The sequence below is a fragment of the Hippocampus bargibanti genome, linkage group LG05 (genome assembly GCF_051943395.1).
Source record: "Hippocampus bargibanti isolate YZ-2025 linkage group LG05, ASM5194339v1, whole genome shotgun sequence".
In the NCBI taxonomy this organism is placed as follows: domain Eukaryota; kingdom Metazoa; phylum Chordata; class Actinopteri; order Syngnathiformes; family Syngnathidae; genus Hippocampus; species Hippocampus bargibanti.
Genome location: NC_142738.1, coordinates 6,190,001 through 6,210,043, shown reverse-complemented (window position 1 = coordinate 6,210,043; position 20,043 = coordinate 6,190,001). Strand labels below are relative to the sequence as shown.

The 20,043-nt window shown below is 40.8% G+C and overlaps 1 protein-coding gene across 1 annotated transcript in view; it reads left to right on the top strand.

Moving 5' to 3' along the window:
- The window catches only part of LOC148897632 (uncharacterized), a 261,135-nt gene that overhangs the window by 187,208 nt on the left and 53,884 nt on the right, over positions 1-20,043 (top strand). Inside the window, exon 5 of the mRNA XM_088995963.1 lies at positions 14,662-14,740. Coding sequence (XP_088852089.1) covers positions 14,662-14,740 — 79 coding nt within the window. The remainder of the gene's footprint in view (positions 1-14,661; positions 14,741-20,043) is intronic.

Here is a 20,043-nt window from a genome sequence, read left to right as displayed (position 1 = left end):
GATGTGATTATCTCTTCTATTTTTTAATCTCATTTGAAAAACATGTAACTATCAATCGATCGATGGATAGATCGATCTACTGAGCTAGCTAGGTAGCTAGCTGGTGATGTAGATAGTTAGCTAGCTGGCGAGGTAGATAGCTAGCTAGCGAGCTATCTGGCGAGGTAGATAGCTAGATAGCTGGCGAGGTTGATAGCTAGCTAGATGGCGAGGTAGAGGTAGCTAGGTGGGTAGCTAGTGAGGTAGCGAGGTGGGTAGCTATCTAGCTATCAGATTTCTATCTATTCTCTGTCTAACTAGCTAGCTATCTATTAGTTATCTCTAAGCTATCTAGCTAACTTTCTATCGGAGTTATTCCGGGTTGAGTGAACGCTGGCGCATGTGGCTGCCGCTGCTTACCCGCAGAAAAACTGATCCTGTGACTGTAAATTAATCTTGAGAGTTTTGAAAGGCACTTGTAAATCAAATGTATTATTATTATTATTATATACGGTACGGCTCGGTATACAGTGGCTTGTTGCCCTTTCAAGACTTTGTCAATAAAATTGAGTCAGTGAATATCATGTTGTATTGATGAAGGGAACTATCCTGCCTATCTAGCTATCTATCTAGCTATCTGTCGATCTATCTATCCATCTATCTATCTATCTATCTATCTATCTATCTATCTATCTATCTATCTATATGTTTCGCTATCTATTTAGCTACCTATCTAGATATCTATCTAGCTCCCTAGCTAGCTATCTAGATTTCGAAATACGAAATAAGAGAGATTTTTTTTCAAAATGTTCAGATTTATATAGTTGAAACAATTAGAACTTTGTCTTTAAGTACAAAACATTTATTCTTGTGTCAATGATATTTGACTGAAATGAAAAAATGGCAATTCAATCCACACACAACTGAATTAATAAAATGTTGGATAATGGGGTTTGGAGGAGAATCAATATTCCAGTAGGTCAGTGACAACTTTTCTGCCTTCCATGCCTCATTTTAAACTGTCTTTTGTGCACCCGACTGAAACACAGACGCAACGACCCCTCACCACCACCTCAACGCCCACACACACACACACCCCTGCTGAACCCACAACTCCTTTGTGCGATGATTCCGTCCCTGCATCACGTAGAGTGTCTATTACGCCAGCAATCAGGATCTTAGGCCTTTTTAATAAACATACTCCCACAGCCAGCAAATTAATAGCCATCTTGCCTATAAGTTCCCAAACTAAAAGTGGCTTGTTACAAAACACATGCCGTTTCAAGAAAAGGGGGTGAAGGGGATTGCAACAGAGGCAACCACGGCTTTAGAAGTGTGTGTGATTCCCGGTGAACTTAAGGTCACAGATTCCCAGTGGCTTCGTCTGGGCAGGGAATGGAGAGCAGCGCGGTTCAGATCTTGGGTCAGTGGAGCCTCAGAAGTGGCCAGTCAGCTTTGCTCCCAGGAGGGATGATGGTGACTGATTTCACTGGTGTTTTCTCAAGGTCTACTGAACCCTGCAGCAAAGACTCCCCCAACTTAGAGCCTGCGGAGAGAGGGGAGAAGTCATCTCATCTCCAGTTCACATAAACTCCAAAGTGAAAAGACGACGTGTGGTGGCGGTGGTCTGAATTTGGCTTAAAATGTCCGCCTCGCTGAAGAAAATCATACCGTCACCTCACGGTGGCACTGCCAAACCGTATTTCATGTGAATTTCCTTGAAATTCACCGACATGTACGGCTCTTTCTTGAACAATAGAACACATGGGGGGGCTTCCTTCGCTCCGATATCATTGCTGTATCTTGCTCCCATCCAACTATGTGAAAAGGCTCAACTTGGTCCGAATCAAAATGGCAACCTCACTGGCAAGGTATGTCCCAGCTGTGGCTCTGGCCCAACAACCCCCCCCCCCCCCCCCCCCATCCCCCCACCCCACCATTTCCCTCGTATATTGTTCCGGGCAGCTCATCCAAGGACTCTTGCTGTGTTATGTACTTAGCTAAGGTCAAGGTAGTCATTATCTGGGTCTTGTTGGCACTAAGGCCTCCTCTGATGATAGGGACTCGCTTTCAGACCCCAGCAGCTTTTTGCACTGCCTAAGAATTAACCTCTGTGAAGATCAGGTAATCAACCACCTGCAAATCTTGCCCGCCCAAGAGCCCGGTTGGGATGCCGCTGCGTTTGGAAAAGGCGTACGTGAGCCTCGTGTGTGCTGTTTGGCCCGACCCTGTGGATGTAAAATTTTGCTCCGATCTTCCTCCACCACCAGTCCTTCGTCATTTGAAGGGATTAAGTTGATGTACAGGTTGCAGAGTCAATTAGGTGGTGGAAAATGACAAGAAACCAGTATATTCTCGTATGTCCTCTGCTTGTTGTCGCCAATCAGTCGATACAAATGTTCCAATGTGTGCTAATTTCATGTACAACTTTAACATGGAGCTTGCCAAAAATTCATTGACAATCAGTACCATTTTGATACGTTGTTATGAAGATTAGAATAGTCTTCTCGGTGCTTCTCAACCCTTCCGTAACCCCCCCAAAAATACAACACAGTTGTATAGAAGGCCTTAGTGCCCAAAAATTAACTCACTCACTTCCATTCCCGAATCTATTCTGGAATTGAAAAGTGTGACAAGAAGCGCCATTTCCAAATTTGTTCAGATTTAGTTTTTTCTTGGGGGGTGCTGATAAAGTGCTGATCAGACTTCCGGCAACGATTTTCCCTTCCAAAAGGGGGCATCATTTGCCTTTTGTCCGTGTTAGTGCTTTGTTCCAGCTTCAGTTGTTGTGAAGGCATTATATAAATCATAATATATAAATAATATATAAATAATATATATAAATATACATAATATATAAATCAACATATAAATGTTGTACAGCCACCCCCATTTCATGCTCAGATAACTCCAGACCCATATTAACTCTTTTTTTCTGATGAAAGAAGAGAGTCTCAAGTTTCAACGATAAAGCGCTGGCCAGACCTCTGGCAATGTGTTTCCCTTCCAAAAGGGGGCCTTTTTTTCCATGTTAGTGCTTTGTTACAGCTCCAGCTGTTGTTAAAGCGCCATACAAAATCAATATGCATGTAATGTATTGTATTTTATACAGCCACCCCCATTTCATGCTCAGATAACTCCACACTCATATAACTTAGGAATTAATAATAATAATAATCCATCTCAATTAACTATTTTTTTTTCTGAGGAAAGAAGAGAGTCTCAGGTTTCTAACGCTGCGTTGAATGTTTATGTAGTCCTGAAACTCAATATTCTGTATGTCCTGCAATTTGAATGAAAATGACAAAAAAACCCTGGCACTGGATTTGACACATTTTTTGCACATTGTTTGGCAGTGAATGAGTTAATTGGGTGATACTGCTTGGTATAAACATTCAAGATATAAATATCAAAAATATATGTCACGTTACCAACCACATTCAACTGCGGCATTGATGGGCAGTCAAAACCAGCAGATGTCAATCATCTTGCCGAGGGCAAAAGACAAGAGCGACACATTCAGCCTCTTTTGTCTAGTCAACACACCCGCAAGAAATCCATTTTTGCCGTCTAATATACCCGGATGGTTCATATAAATTGTGATTAACAACATTACAGTGCTGTGTTTTGACTCCGAGTTCCGCACAATCAACCACATTCAGAACAATCAATTAATCATCGATGCCACTCATAAAACTCTTGATTGAAGTCAGCTCCATCCGATTAGAATTTGGCATTAATTTCAGCATGGAAGAAGTGGGGGAGAATCATAATCTGAGCTCATCAAAATTAGAAGCTGGTGAAGGTTAAGCTTATATTTCCCTCGCTAAGCGCCGCCTCTCTTATCTCGCCTTATTCACGCGAACCCCGTGGTGTAAATCTTCAGGCAATTATTTTTTTTTCCCCAGAATACAGCGTGAACTTGAAAAGATATATTTTGCCTCGCGCTTCATGTTTTGTAATGCATGTACGCAAGCAGACACCCCCTCCTTCTTCTTCAGCAATTTTGTCAGAAGTTGACAATGTCTTGATTTAGTTGTCTTGCCTGTTCCGGACCAGTTTCCCCCCCCCCGCTGTGCTAATGTGAACAGGACATCCTGCTGGGCACCAAAGAATACCACTTCACGGCGGCCGCGGAACTGGCAGCTTTTATTTATAGCGTTGGTGAAATGAATGGGTATTAGTGTCCAAACATTTCACCATGCTCCTGCAGCCACACACAAAAGCCACTGATTTTCCAGCAAATCTGTGCTTATTTTTATTCAAAACGACGAAAGCTAAAGGAGGTTTGAGCCAGAGAAGGAACGTGTTTATAATGGCTTAAAAGATCTGAAAAGAAGAATAGCTGTGGCGTCAGAAAGGATTTTCCAAATGGGAAAACGAGTGCGGGGGTGGCTGAAAATGCCGACATCGTGAAAATGATGCTACTTAAAGGCGACGGTATAGAAAATGGGAGTCGTTTTAATTGCAGGTCTACAAATAATTGGGACTGTGGAAGTGTGAAATTGCAGAGGACGACTTTTGTGAGTGTTTTTTTTCCCCTCTCTGTGCGTCCGTGATCAAGTGAAATCTGAATTCTGCCCAATCGTGATGTCATAAGCCTGCTACTTTGCATAATACTGTCTCCACACTGAGTTACTTAGCTCATGACTTGTCAGCTAGGGAAGGCAAAGGTCACCATTTGTTTTTTTTTTAATACTACGGACAGACACAATGGATACGCCAAAAGCCAGCTAGCTCAGACCAGATTGTTCACTCAAGCTGTTGATATGCTGTGTGGGTATTTTCGTTTGCCGATTTGTCTGCCGTAAGCAGGAAGCGGTACACCTAGTAGTGTTTTTGTGGCTTGGTGAGGACTTGCGATTTTCCTGCGATTTCCCTGAATGGCTTCACTCTCTCTCTGTCTGTAAACCCCCCCACTCAATGCTGCATTCTTGACCAATCACGTGGCTCTAACCGACGACTGGGGGCGGCCATTTTCTTTTAGAAGAACGGGCTCGTTCGCGAACGACACGTCACTCATGGTGGCAGCACCGTGTCTATCCCGAAAAATAGTTAATATGCCGTGATAAAATTCTCATAAATTTAACATTTGTAAACCAAAATGGTCGTAAGTCAACGGGTTCGTAAACCGAGGTATCACTGTATGCCGTATGAATATAAAGTGCATTTAAATCTTAATTCCTAAATAATATGGGTCTGGAGTTATCTGATCTTGAAATAATAATAATAATAATAATAATAATAATAATAATAATAATCAGAATCATCTTTATTGCCAAGTATGTAGAACACACAAGGAATTTGTTTCCGGTAGAACACGCTGCACTAGTATCGTCGTCGTCAAAAAAAAAAAAATGCTAAGTTGCACTATACAGTTCCATTTTGGCTACTGTTGAATAAATAATAATAATAATAATAATAATAATAATATATTTCATTTAATATTATAAATTAATATAATAATAATAATATATTAATATTATTATAATAATAATAATACATTTCATTTATAAGCGGCTTTCAAAACTCAAGGTCACTTTTCAGTCACAGGAGAAGTTTTTCTGTGGGTGAGCAGCGGCAGCCACATGCGCCAGCGTTGACTCAACCCGGAAGTAAATAGCTAGACAGCCAATAGATAGCCAGGTGATGTAACAGAAACCCTCCTTATGAATTGTTTTCAAAGGTTACTCAATGTACTGTTGTTTCGTAACTAGAATATTCGCAAGATGGGGAGCGGCTGTATTTTACTCATCGCCTTTAGCCGCCCCTATATGTTCTTATGCCACCTATGATCCGTTTGCCTTTGTGCAGAGCAGCGGTCATTGATGTCTTTGTGATAGAGATCAGATATGCCGGTGTACCGCGGCTGGGCTCAACCCTAATTCGAAGCGGCAGCTCTCTTTCACTTGAACCTTAAAACAAAGGTTCAAGTTTTGCTATTTGACTTTGCATTCTCAAAAGATTGTCTTTTTTTAAAAGCAGCAGGTCGATATCCAGACAATCTTCCATATCCAGTCTTTTTTTTAAGGGTCATCGGAGAATAACTTGACTTAACGGGGTCAACATAAGTTGTCTCCGCCTTTCTCCGGCGAGGAGGAAGCCGACGAAAGCTTCCATTTGGAGTTGACCCCCGCGACGCACCGCTTTGCCCTCAGCCGGGATATCACATGCCCGAGACAGACTGCTCATTAAAGTCTGCTTGCCCGTTGCGGGATTAGCGCTTTTCACCATTTTATCCTCGACTCCGACAATAGGCGAGGAGAGCCGCTTCAAAATGGATTGTTTGCCTTATGAATCGCGAAATTATATACAGTAAAGTTTCGTTATATCGATATTCTCGGGAGTCGGAAAAAATATCGATATAACTGGACTATCGATATATCCGATCCTGCGGCATGTAAATTTTCTCCTTGCGTTCATAGAAATAGTATCGTAATAAGCAGTACTATCGATATAACCGATATCGATATAACGAAACTTTACTGTATATATATTTTTTTTTATGAAGAAAATATTGGAAAATCTGCTTGCACGCACAATGCAAATAAAAATTTATTGGGATGTTTGTTTTTCCAAGCCCGGATCTCCCTGCCTACGTGCAGAAACATTATCCTCCAATACTTGATGTACCCGCACTTCACTCAAGCATCAGAAGTTTATCTTACAACTTATTCTTTTCCTTTCGTCGCCACAGCGAATCAGTGTCCTCCATCTTAAGAGGTTTGATTCACATGTTTGTTTTGGCCAAGCTTTTTACGCTCGGATGCCCTTCCTGACACAACCCTCTGTATTTATCGGCTTGGGACCGGCACAAGAAGACTTATGTCCCCTTGTAGCAACAGAACAAGCACAACATAAAGCAGAAAATGGAAGAAGCGGCGGCCATTTTACTCTAACATGCATGTTGATGCAACTTAGTCGGGGAACTATTATTGTGTCTATGAGTCTGATGGAGATCCATATCTGCTTATGTGAAGCAATTCGGGTAGTCTTTTTTGAAACCGTGATTCGATCTTTGAACTCATTCACTGCCATTCACAAATTTATTCGGGAATTGAAAATATGACGTAGAACGCCATTCCCGAATTTGTTCGAGTTTAGATTTTTTCATGCTAGGGTGCCGATAAAGTGCTGGCCTAGGCCTCTGGCAATGTTTATTCTTTTCCACAAGGGGGCACCATTTCCCCTTTTTTTTTCCATGTTTGCTCTTTGTTCCAGCTTCAGCTGTTTTTAAAGCGCCATATAAACCATTATGTATATATTGCATTATATTTTGGACATCCGCCCTCATTTCAAGCTCATATAACAACCACCAATCAAATCAAACGTGACCCCTGTAAAGTTGATTCTATATTTGACCGGGAGCCAGTGGAGCTCTTGGAGGACGGGGGGGTGTTGTGTATTCAACAATACGAATGCGTCGGTCACAATGAGACGCAACAGCAACACACGGAAATGATGTATAAAGAAGCAAAGGGTGGTGGAGTGGTGCATTCGGGGGCGCTCAGTTTGGTCGAGAACCGATTTTCGGTTGTAAACCGAAGCGCAGTTAATGGTCACATAGTTTGCATAATGACTTTGTATTGGGAAGCAAAAACAAGTTAGTCCAACACAGTTGTCAAACAAAAAAGCCTGAGCAGGGAAGAAGAAAAAGTGTGTTCGAAACACAATTAAACTCTGGTAATGAGGTCAAACATCAGAAGCGGGGCAGGGGGGGGGGGTGTGAGGTTAGGGTATCATTATACAGTCTGAACCAATGTCCTGCTTCAACTGCCATGTCTTTGCTGTGGGATTCGACTCACTGTCCTGAGGTTGCACATTTTTTCTTAACCAAGCTAACCCCTGCCCGCCACTAAGGCAAGCAAACAGTCACGTCCCCGGCCTCCCGGGGTGCTTCGTACCACCCCCTCCAACCCCCTCCGTCCTGGTGCCTGTGGCACCGACGGGATTGAGGAGAAGTGAACTGTGCTGCCACGTGGGATGACAGGACGAGCTACCCCATTAGGAAGCGGTGAGACAGACAGGCACCAGCACACAATCCGGCCTGTGTTGCCAGCTACAAATTACCCGCTCCCTCTATTTCTGTCAGCTCATTTGTAAAAAGCAACCAACAATGACAAGGTGATAAAAGGGACATTGTATCAACGATTAGAGCACCGTGTTTAAACCCGGTGATGCTTAAGATGGAGCAAACTCCCTTTTTTTGTGTGTTGGAGGGTGGGGGAGTTGATCTTATGTCGGGTTTAAAATTCTGATAGCTAAATTGCAAACAAGATTGACATAATGAAGTGATACGGCTGTCTAATTTTATGGCATTCTAGTACTTTTACAATGGACGGCGGAAAAAATCATTGGCACCGCCCTACCCACTCTCGAGGACTTGCACACTGCAAGAATCCGAACAAGGGCGCGGAAAATCCTACTGGACCCTCCGCACCCTGCCCACCACCTTTTCCAGCTACTCCCCTCAGGCAGGCGCTACCGATCCATGCGCACCAAATCCAGCAGACATTTAAACAGCTTCTTCCCCCAAGCCATTAACTCTTTGAACTCTTCAACAGTAGCCAAAATGGAACTGTATAGTGCCACTTAGCAGTTTTTTTGACGACGATACTAATGCAGCGTGTTCTACCGGAAACAAATTCCTTGTGTGTTCTACATACTTGGCAATAAAGATGATTCTGATTCTGATGACGCCTTGCTGCCATTCTGAGACTCATTCCCAGACAGAGAGTGTAAGGCGAAAAGTGTGTATCCCAAAAAATAATTTCCCATAGGAAACCATTAAAATGACAATAATCCGTTCTCCTGTCCCCATAAAACATAATTTGCTACTTTCTAAGCCTTTTCTAAGCCTCGAAACTACACAAAATATACCTTGTTGTATGTATAATAAATGGTATATTGTATTAAAATTAAATAAATAAACTGTACAGTATAATAAAGCCGTTTTGTTTACCTTTGTGATGGTGGTTGATGGCTTGATGGAATGGAGTGGCCGGTTTCATCAGCATTAGTGCCTCTTTGCAATTTTTTTGCTGATGGTACTAGTGCAGCGTGTTCGACCGGAAACAAATTCCTTTGTGTTCTACATACTTGGCAATAAAGGTGATTCTGATTCATTAAACACTTGATAAGGAATGTAGCCGCCTTCTTTTACCATCTTGAGGAATGATCCCTTGTAGGACATTTCTCTGTGATAATTGTATCTAGTTCCTCATCAATTCTGTTCTGTTTAGCTGGGTTGATAGCTTTTTGCATCAAGTGTACAGATGGCTTGTGCGGGTTATTTGTGGAGCTTGATTGATGGGATATTTTAACCTTGCAGTCTACACTCTGCCTTTGAATTATCAGTGTTGAAACTCTCACTGTCGTCTGCCTGGCTCTTTAATGTTCAAACCACCTCCCCTCACTGTTGCGTTCTTGACCAATCACGTGGCTTTAACCAAAGACTGGGGGCGGGGAATAAAGGACAAAAAAAGTCGGCAGCCATTTTCTTTTTGGAGAACGGTTTCACTCTCTATCTGTAAGACGCACCTTCAACGCATGACACATTTTTAAAAAGTTTTCCATGTATAAGTCACGCAGGATTATAAAGCGCATTATTTATTTATTTATTTATTTGTGTGTATTTATGTACAGTAAAGTCTCGTTATATCGATATCGGTTATATCGATAGTACCGCTTATTACGATACTATTTCTATGAACGCTAGGACAAAATTACATGCGCGCAGGATCGGATATATCGATAGTCTGGTTATATTGATATTTTTTCGGACTCCCGAGAATATCGATATAACGAGACTTTACTGTATTTATTAATCTATTTATTTCTCTATTTGTCTACTTATTTATTCATTCACTTATTTCTTTATGTATTTCTTTACATCTGTATTTATTTCTTCATTTATCTTATTACTGTATTTATTTTGTTTGTTTGTGTATTGATGTATTTAATAATCTATTTTTTTGTCTACTTAATTATTTATTCATTCACTTATTTCTATATTTATTTATTTTGTCATTCTTCTTGTTATTTCTTTTTTCTGTGTGTCTTGATTTATTTATTAATCTATTTGTCTATTTGTCTACTTAATTATTTATTTGTTCACTTATGTATGTATTTATTTATGTGTTCATTTATCATATTTATTTGTATGTGTTTGCGTATTTATTCATGTGTGTATGTATTTATTTATTTATCCATCTACTAATAGTTTAGTTGCGTCTTATCGTGCAGAAAATATGCCACACAATGTGCTTTTTTTTTTTAGAGCTTTTATTTTGGCGGTGTGTGATTTTTCTACCGAATACATAAACGGTTAAGAAACATTGTCTGCAGAAGCAAGTACGCTTGGTCATTCCTGTTCTTATTCGTGTATTTTGTGTGCTGTTTTCTCCCCAAACACCCCCCCCCCCCGACGTCCCCATCCCTTCTTTGTCTCCCAGGATATCGTTATGACGGTCAAGCGCAACAATAATTCTTCTGTTCTATTTCATATCAATTAGTATGGGACGCTAACGCAAACTGACGGCACAGTGTTTCTTGAAAGGCCTGCAAGGATGTTGTGGCGGCAGCAGATCAGTGTGCAGCCAAAAGCCACCCTCTGTTCCCCTTTTCTTCCCCATTTCTCTCATTCAGCGCGCAACAAGGGTCTCCGGGCCGAGAGGACAATACCAGTCGGAGCCAGTACTTTGATAATTAGTTATTGATTGAGAACAATGACGCGGCGTACACTGCCGTATTAGCTCCGACGCCAGTAGGTCGCGACACCGAGAGCCAGCCATCAAGCGAGCGGGGCCAAAACACGCCTGACTCCCTTTAATAAGATATTCCTTCATGTTTCCCCCCCCCCTCCATCCGCTTTCATTGCTTCCTCTCCCCTTCTCCTCAGGCATGTTAGCGTTCAGGCTACGCACGGGTCAGAAGTATTAATGCCTGTGCACAAATGAGCGTCTGATGAAGGAGAATTTAATTAGAGAATGCCCACTTGAGCTTCTCCTTCCACATCGCTCTGTTTTGCCTTGAACTATTTCTCTCCCTTTATTGTCTTTGACTATGCGAGTCTGCATTGTTAAGTCCCCAAAGGAGTTCAGATTGACACCGAGAATTGTCTGGCTCTCGTGGTGTCGTCAATATTTGGGGCGGTACGGTAGCCCGTCTGCGCCACAGTGCTGAGGCATTGGGTTCGATTCCTCTGTTGTGTTTTCTCCGGCTACTCTGGTTTCCTCCTACATACCAAAAACATGCATGACAGATTCATGGAACACTCTGGATTGCTAAATAGGTGTGAATGTGGGCGGGAATGGTTGTTTGTCTATGTGTGCGCTGTGATTGGCTGGCAACCGGGTCAGGGTGTACCCAGCCTACTCCCCCAATACAGTGACCCTCGTAGGATAGCTGGTTCAGAAAATGGATGGGTTGTGAAAAGAAAATTTGCTGTGAATTCTTTGATAATTCTAATATTTACGTACATATTTGTGGAATTGTTATTGTGGCAACTAACTCATTCGCTGCTATTCACAAAATTTATTTGGGAATGGCGTTCTCTGTCATATTTTCAATATGACGGAGAACGCCATTCCCGAATTTGTTCGGATTTTGTTTTTTCATGCTTGGGTGCAGATAAAGCGCTGGCCATTGCCTCTGGCTATGTTTTTTTTTCTTTTCCACAAGGGGGCAGCATTTCCCTATTTTCCACGTGAGTGCTTTGTTCCAACTTCAGCTGTTGTTAAAGCGCTATATCAACCAATATGTATGTATTGCATTGTATTTTGGAGAGCCGCCCTCATTTCAACCTCATATAACGACAGAAGAAATTTAGGAAATATTTTTTTTTCTGAGGAAATAAGACAGTCTAAGGTTTCTTATGCCGTGTTGAATGTTTTTGTCGTAAAACTCAATATTCGGTGGGTCCTGGAATTCATTGAGTTACAATGACAAAAACCCTGGCACTGGAGTGGACACATTTTTGCACGTCTGGCAGTAAATGAGTGAATTTCTTTCACAACTTTGCTGCTGTGAAATGTAAATTTCTCCACTGCCAGACTAATCAAGGCAAATCCAATCCAATTACAGTCAAACCTCAGTTTTCGGCCATAATATGTTCCAGAAATCTGTTCGAAAACCGATTTGTTCGAAAACCCAAACACCATTTCCCATCATAATCAATCTGTTTTTTTTTTTAAATTTGTTATTGAACACAATACAAACACGAATAATAATAATAATAATAATAATCATCATCATCATATTAATACATTACATTTTAAGCGCCTATAACACAATTTGTGGAGCTCTCAGCCAAGCTTCTTGGTAAAAAAATATATATATTTAATAATAGTAATGCGTTGGTCACAATGAAACGCAAAACAAGTTAGTGACACATAAGGAAGCGCAGGGGAGTCGAGTGGTGCATTCAGGGACGCTCAGTTTGGGTGAGAACCGATTTTCGGTTGTAAACTGAGGTACAAAAAAAAAACATTTTTGTTTGAAAAACGAATTGGTTGAGAACCGAAATGTTCGAAAACCGAGGTTTGACTGTATTTTATGTCGAGTCACGGACCCCATTTTGAAAACCATTTGAATGAATCTTTGTCAAATAATGCGGTGGATGCACTCGCTGAAGACTGACGAGAACGGTTTGGAACACCTCCCTACCGGAATTCACCTGCTCTGCGGGCTGTAATACACTCTTGGCACTGAAAGCATCAGTGCTACGTAGCGTCAATTGAACAATGGGAGGAGTGTCAGACGTGACAATGGGACATGGCTCTGACAGAGAGGGAGTTAGGAAAGGGTTACGGGGAAGGGGTGGGGGGGGACGCGGCTCAAAGGCTAAACTGCTTTGCTGGAACTAATTAAACAGATGAAGTTGTGACATGAATATGCAGATATTGTTTACATTTTAGCATATGGTATTATTTCAGGTAATAACACTGCCGGAGCGCTTCGCCTTCTCATTAATGCGAGGGGATGGGGTGAAAATGCTGTCTATCAAGAGACACCGTGAGGGTGTTGGAAGAATGGGATGAGACCGAGGTGCAGGTGCCCGCGTCGGAAAATAGAAGTGCAATTAGCGTATATGTGGAAAGACCCTTCTGCTTGACTCAATTTGTTAGCATTCCAGTAACACAGCAAAAAAATTGCTGATTGTATGTCACTTTCATCCATCCACACGTCTCATATTTCATCTATTTTCAAATTATGGGAACATCTCGGACACCAACGAAACTGTTTGTACTTTTACATCATATATATATATATATATATATATATATATATATATATATATATATATATATATATATATATATATATATATATATATATATATATATATATATATATATATTCGGGAATTGAAAATATGACGGAGAACGCCATTCCCGAATTTGTTCGGGTTTTGTTTTTTCATGCTTGGGTGCAGATATAGCGCTGGCCATTGCCATATATATATATATATATATATATATATATATATATATATACATAAAGTCTCGTTATATCGATATCGGATATATCGATAGTCCCGGTTATATCGATATTTTTTCGGACTCCCTTGAATATCGATATAACGAGACTTTACTGTATATATTTTTTTTATATATGTATGTGTGTGCGTATTTATATGTCTGTGTGTGTGTATATATTTTATTTATATATATATATATATGCGTATACACACACATACATATATATATATATATATATATATATATATATATATATATATATATATATATATATATATATATATATATACACACACATTTGCCTTTTTTACAGCCGCCCCCATTTCAAGCTCCATGATAACTCCATACTCATATAACTTAGGAATTAACTCTTTCTTCTGATGAAATAAGACAATCTAAGGTTTCTTACGTTGCATTGAATGTTGAGGTATTCCTAAAACTCAATATTCTGGGTGTCCTGCAATTTGAGTGAAAATGACAAAAACCCTGGCACTGGAGTGGACACATTTTAGCATGTCTTGCAGTGAATGAGTTAAGAACTGTCGAAATCAATAATTATATTGACCTCAATTGGTTAAATGACAGTGAAAAATATTTTGAATATAGAATTGAACATTGAATTACAAAAAGTAATTTAATTCAGAATTTTAAAAAATACTTTAGTCATGTATGTTTTTTGAAGTTGACACAAAATAGCCTCAAAACAAATCTATTTTTTTTTTAATATTGAAACAATAATTTGTAAAATTTTCACTCACTTCCTGACAAATTAGCGTACATTAGCTATACTGCACCTGTTATGAACCCACACTTTATCCTCACTGCACAACCTGCATTTGACCCTATTTTCACAAACTGTTGAAAAGTAGCAAAGCGGCCCGGATTTCTTTTTTCCCTGCGGTTAGCGTGCAGTGCAACTCGGCCTATTTCCCCCCCTCCGCAGAATGTCTGCTGAGAGGTTAAGAGGGAAAGGGGCCAATGGAGTCGCGTTTAGTAAGAAGTGCAGGATCACGGGGGCCAGCTGGTGGGGTGATGGGAAGCGTAATTGTGCCCGCTGTGCCGATAGAGGATGGTGGGGTGAAAGGACGGGATGAGAAGCCCTGGAAAAAAAAAAAAAAAAAAAAACGGGGGCTGGGAAGGGGCGGAGACACCTCAATTACCTGAGCTCCCTCTGACCCCTGCTCTCCCTCTGTCTCTCCAGGCTGTCTGGGAGGCGGGGCTCTTTGCTGCCGGCGCATGCACATATGCAACCCCGTCTTCCTTTGTTCCACTCATACTGGGTAAGATCAAAACTTCCACAAAGTACACACATCGCGTTTTACAACATCGTAATGGAGGATTAAATGTGAGAGACTCCACATATGAACAAGGGAAAAAAATGGTGTGTTTGTGTGTGTGTGTGTGTGTGTGTGTGTGTGTGTGTGTGTGTGTGTGTGTGTGTGTGTGTGTGTGTGTGTGTGTGTGTGTTTGTGTTCCTGCGCGATGACTGCTCTTTGCATTAAACTGAAGACGACGAAAACATCACATTATAGATAAAATAGCTAGCTAGATATCTGTTTGCTATCTAGCTGGTTATCTAGCTATATATCTAGTTATCTCTTAGCTATATAGCTACCTAGCTATCTAGCTTTGTATCAATTTGAGTTACTTCCGGGTTGTGTGAACGATGGCGCGTGTGGCTGCCTCTACTCACCCACAGAAAAAATATCCTGTGACTGTAAAATGTCCTTGAGAGTTTTGAAAGACGCTTATAAATGAAATTTATTATTCTTATTATTATTATTATTATTATTATTATTGTTGTTATTATAAAACCATATCTGTTTCTGCATTAAACTGAAGACGGAAGCATCACGTTATAGATAAAATAGCTAGCTATCTGTTTGCTATCTAGCTGGCTAGCTAGCTATCTAGCGAGTTATCTCTTTGCTATATAGCTACCTAACTAGCTAGCTATTTGCTATCTATTAACTAGCTAGCTAGCTTTCTATCAATTTGAGTTACTTCCGGGTTGTGTGAACGCTGGCGCGTGTGGCTGCCGCTACTCACCCACAGAAAAACGTATCCTGTGACTGTAAAGTGTCCTTGAGAGATTTGAAAGGCGCTTATAAATGAAATGTATTATTATTATTATTATTATTATTATTATTATCATCATCAAAACATTTGTCACATTACCACAATTAACTTCTAAGGGCAGAAGTACAGCAAATAGAAAGAAGAATAGAAGTTGACCGTTAGCTTGTTTAGTTGCTATGCTAAATACCTCCTCATGTTACAGGTTATGGAAACACTCAACACAACCAATTGCTGCTCTACTTCTGCTTGGCAAAGCGCCAGCTTCCCGTGTTGACGTCACAATTTGCGCATTTCGATGTTGATCCTTGTGTAAGGATTTGCCATTATAAATTAATAAACAGTCACATTAAGAAGAAAAAAATAATTTTAACATAGTATACACCCCAGGTTGATTATTTCGGACAAGTTGTGTCCATAATTTGTAAAATCACTTCAAATGACTTCTACTGAGCGTATTTTACAAAGATTCCACCGCATATAGCTATATTTTACGTTTTAAGACTCGCGCTGAACATTCAGGAAATCTTGTTTCCGAGTTTATGACGATGCATGACGTGACGTCACTGAAGGAACACCCCTGACCGAGAAAGCGACACACAATGCATTTTGGGTACTTTGTTTAGTCTGAAAACATCGTGTTGATGGCGAAATTCGAAGGAAAACACATAACACGATGGTGAATCGTTGTGTGTGTTGCACCAAGACGACTATTTGATACTAGTTGACATAAATTCCCAGCAGACAAATTAGCCCATTTCCAACGGAGCTTGGGCGCCATCTTGTGCATTTTCTGGGACGCTACATTGGAGTGCTAACAGCTCGAATTGATACAGGAGGTCTTCTTTAATCGATTGCAATCATTTATGCTTTCCTCTTCAGAACTATTTGAATCATATTCATAACTGGATGAGTAACAACAAAGCATCTTGTCCGAAGCCATTGTTTTGATTCTAGAGCAAGGCAAGACGCCCAGGCGTGACATCACGAACTAGCGGCGGGACCTTCTGAAGCTCGGCATCTCCGAGGTCATTTTGAAGTAGATTTTGGACACTTTAAATTTACATTTTTATTGGTGTTGACTAAAAATGTCAGCCTGCGTGTTTTGGGTATTTTAGATGCTATAAAACGTTTTTCTGATGTCAGTTAAGAAACAAAAAAATGGTGTCGGTTGTGCTTTAAAATTCAATTGTTCCCCATTGAAATAGTATTTGTTTAAAAAAAAAAAAGGAAAATCAAGCAAGGGGGTTGTCGTTCTTTTACAAAACAAAATCAAATACAATTGATTTGTGTCATGTATCCACGTTTGATCCCACAACTGGGCTATCATATATGAGATTAAAGAGACACGGCGGAATAAAAAAAAGTGCATTTATTTGAACTGAGCATTCCTCTCAAAACATTTTTCTCCGCCTTACACAAGGCTGTCGCGGTCGATTTGCCCGTTGCCGCCGGGGGGCCCTCGTACAGTAAGTGACAGAGACGGCTGTAAAAATCAATGGCTGGCAGGAGTGTGATGTCTTCATAAACACAGTGTGTGTGTGTGTGTGTGTGTGTGTGCGCGTTCATGTGTGTGTGTGTTGTTCAGACAGGAAGACTTGGACGTGTAGACAGCGCCCGGCCTTTTGTGAGCCTGTCAAGCTGGGCCCTCAAAAGCAGATGAAGCTGTCAGATTATTAATATATTTATACTGACAGGGGCCCTCTTTTCAGTGTGTCCCCCCCCCCCCCCCACCTCTAAGAGGGGAGGGGAAAAAACATACTCGGGTCTTCAAAGGCAGTGAGGCCATAAGGTTGGATGCGAGGTCAGAGGACAAACACATTTTGAAAGCAAATTCTCTTCCTGCCGCAACCTGTTTTTTCACTGGTGGCAGCGTCTGCGACAGCGGCGGCCATTCAGCCGCATCTTAGGGCTGAATTGGCGACGGCTTTCAAAGCCGTCGGCACGGCGGCCCCCGGTGATCCTGCGCCGAGCTGGGCTGACAGTCTATGTTTAGGGGTCAGAGCACCAGGCCCGACTCCCAGGACCCGCTCGCTCAGGCTGTACCGCCGCAGACCCCAAATTAAAATGTGAAAAGCTGAGCCACTGAAGGCATTCCATGAACATCACCCACCCCCATAACCCTCCCCCCCTCCCCTTCATCCCCGCCCATGGCATCTTGCTTTCTGTGTGACAGTTTCTCGGAGAATGCTTTTCTCTTTCATGTTCCTCCTCTGCCTTTCGATCATTTTGGCATTCTTCACGTCAAGCCATATTTTGACCAACCAGCATAGAAACAAATAGGAATCTATCTATCTATCTATCTATCTATCTATCTATCTATCTATCTATCTATCTATCTATCTATCTATCTATCTATCTATCTATCTATCTATCTATCTATCTATCTATCTATCTCTATCTATCGATATCGGATATATCTATCTATATCGATACTATCTATATCTATCGATAGTCTATCTATCTATCTATCTATCTATACTGTATCTATCTATCTATCTATCTATCTATCTATCTATCTATCTATCTATCTATCTATCTATCTATCTATCTATCTATCTATCTATCTATCTATCTATCTATCTATCTATCTATCTATCTATCTATCTATCCACCCACCCATCTCTCTATCCCTCTATCTCTAGCTCTCTATCTCTATCTCTCTCTATCTCTTTCTGCCTCTGTCTTTCTGTCTGTCATCTGTCTGTCTGTCTCTCTCTCTTTCTCTCTCCATCCCTTCCGCCCGCCGTCGTGCTGTCTGTCTAGCGATCTAGCTATTTATGTAGCTAGCTAGCAAATTAGTGATGTATCTTGCTTGCTAATTAGTCTTCTCTGAATCTGAAGCCATTGTTTTGATTGTAGAGCAAGGCAATACGTCCTGGCGTGATGTCACGAATAAGGGGGCGGGACCTTCTGAAACTCGGCATCTCCGGAGTCATTTTGAAGTAGTTGTGGGACACTTTAACTCATTTTTATTGGTGTTTTGCATTTGAATAAAAATATCAGCCTGTTTTTTTTTGGGGTATTTTAGGTGCTATAAAATGTTTTTCTGATGTCGGTTAGGAAACAAAAAAAAAATGGTGTCGGTTGTCCTTTAAGTATGACTTTCTAAATGTATGTCTTTTTCTTGTCAGCTCTTGGTCGTAAAACTAATTTCACTGCAAAAACTACACGACCACCAAAAATATTTTGTTCAATCTTGGGGAACAGCACGGAATGTCGTCTCCCGACGAACAGCCCTGCCGTTTGGGGACCGCTGCTTAGTATAATTTAACATGTGAACAGAGTTGTCAGAAGGCTGAGTACGTACTTGATTGACTGAACGACGGCGTGGTGTAGCCATCAACGCCAGAGTATAAATTCGATTGTCCATGTGTGTTCCGTCTGGAACCAGTTATTGCCCGGGCTTGATGTGTTTTGATGGATCAATTATCCATTCTAGCATGTTGCCGGGCCAGCGTTGACACCTGTCACAATCTCCTATTAGCGGGGAAAGGAAATTGAAATAATTTAATGACAGCTAATTTGGTATTTGTTTTAAATCTCATTACGGACCCTCACCACCTCTCTGCCCCCCTTCCCCTGAAAAAGTAATTGTGTTTCCACCAGGAGAAAAAAAAAAGAAAGGGAAATATGACGGAACGCACAATGCAAAGAAGGTAGTTTTGCTATTGGTCGTGGAGCAAGTAAGCTATTTTGTTTGTCTGAGGAGAACAAAAAGTCTACTTTGCTGCTGTGAAATGTAAATTTCTCCACTGTGAGACTAATAAAGGCATATCCAATCCAATCCAATCTACTTTGAACGGAGAAATGACGGCAGAATATTTAACAGATATGACAGAATGACAAGTAAATATGACAGTAAATATTCATGTGATAAACAATTCCAGGCCATTGATAAAAAATCCATTAACTCATTCACTGCCATTCATGAATTTATTCTGTAATTGAAAATATGACGTAGAGCGCCAATCCCGAATTTTGTCAGTTTTTTTTCTTGTTTAGGTGCCGATAAAGCGCTAACCATGACCTCTGGCAATGTTTTTTTTCCACAAGGGAGCAGCATTTCCCCTTTTCCTTGTTCGCGCTTTGTTCCAGCTTCAGCTGTTGTCAAAGCACTATATAAACCAATATGTTTTTTATTGCATTTTATTTTGGACAGCCGCCCTCATTTCAAACTCTTATAACTCCATACCCAAATCATTTAGGAATTAACTCATTCACTGTCATTCACAAATTTATTCAGGGCTTGAAAATATGACGTAGAGCACCATTCCCAAATTTGTTCGGCTTTTTTTTTCTTATTTGGGTGCCGATAGAGCGCTGCCCATGGCCTCTGGCAATGATTTTCCCTTCCACAAGGTGGCACCATTTCCATTTTTTCCATGTTAGTGCTTTGTTCCAGCTTCAGCTACATAAACTAATCTGTTTGTATTGCATTGTATTTTTTACAGCTGCCCTCATTTCAAGTTTATATAACCCCAGACCCTATATAATTTAGGAATTA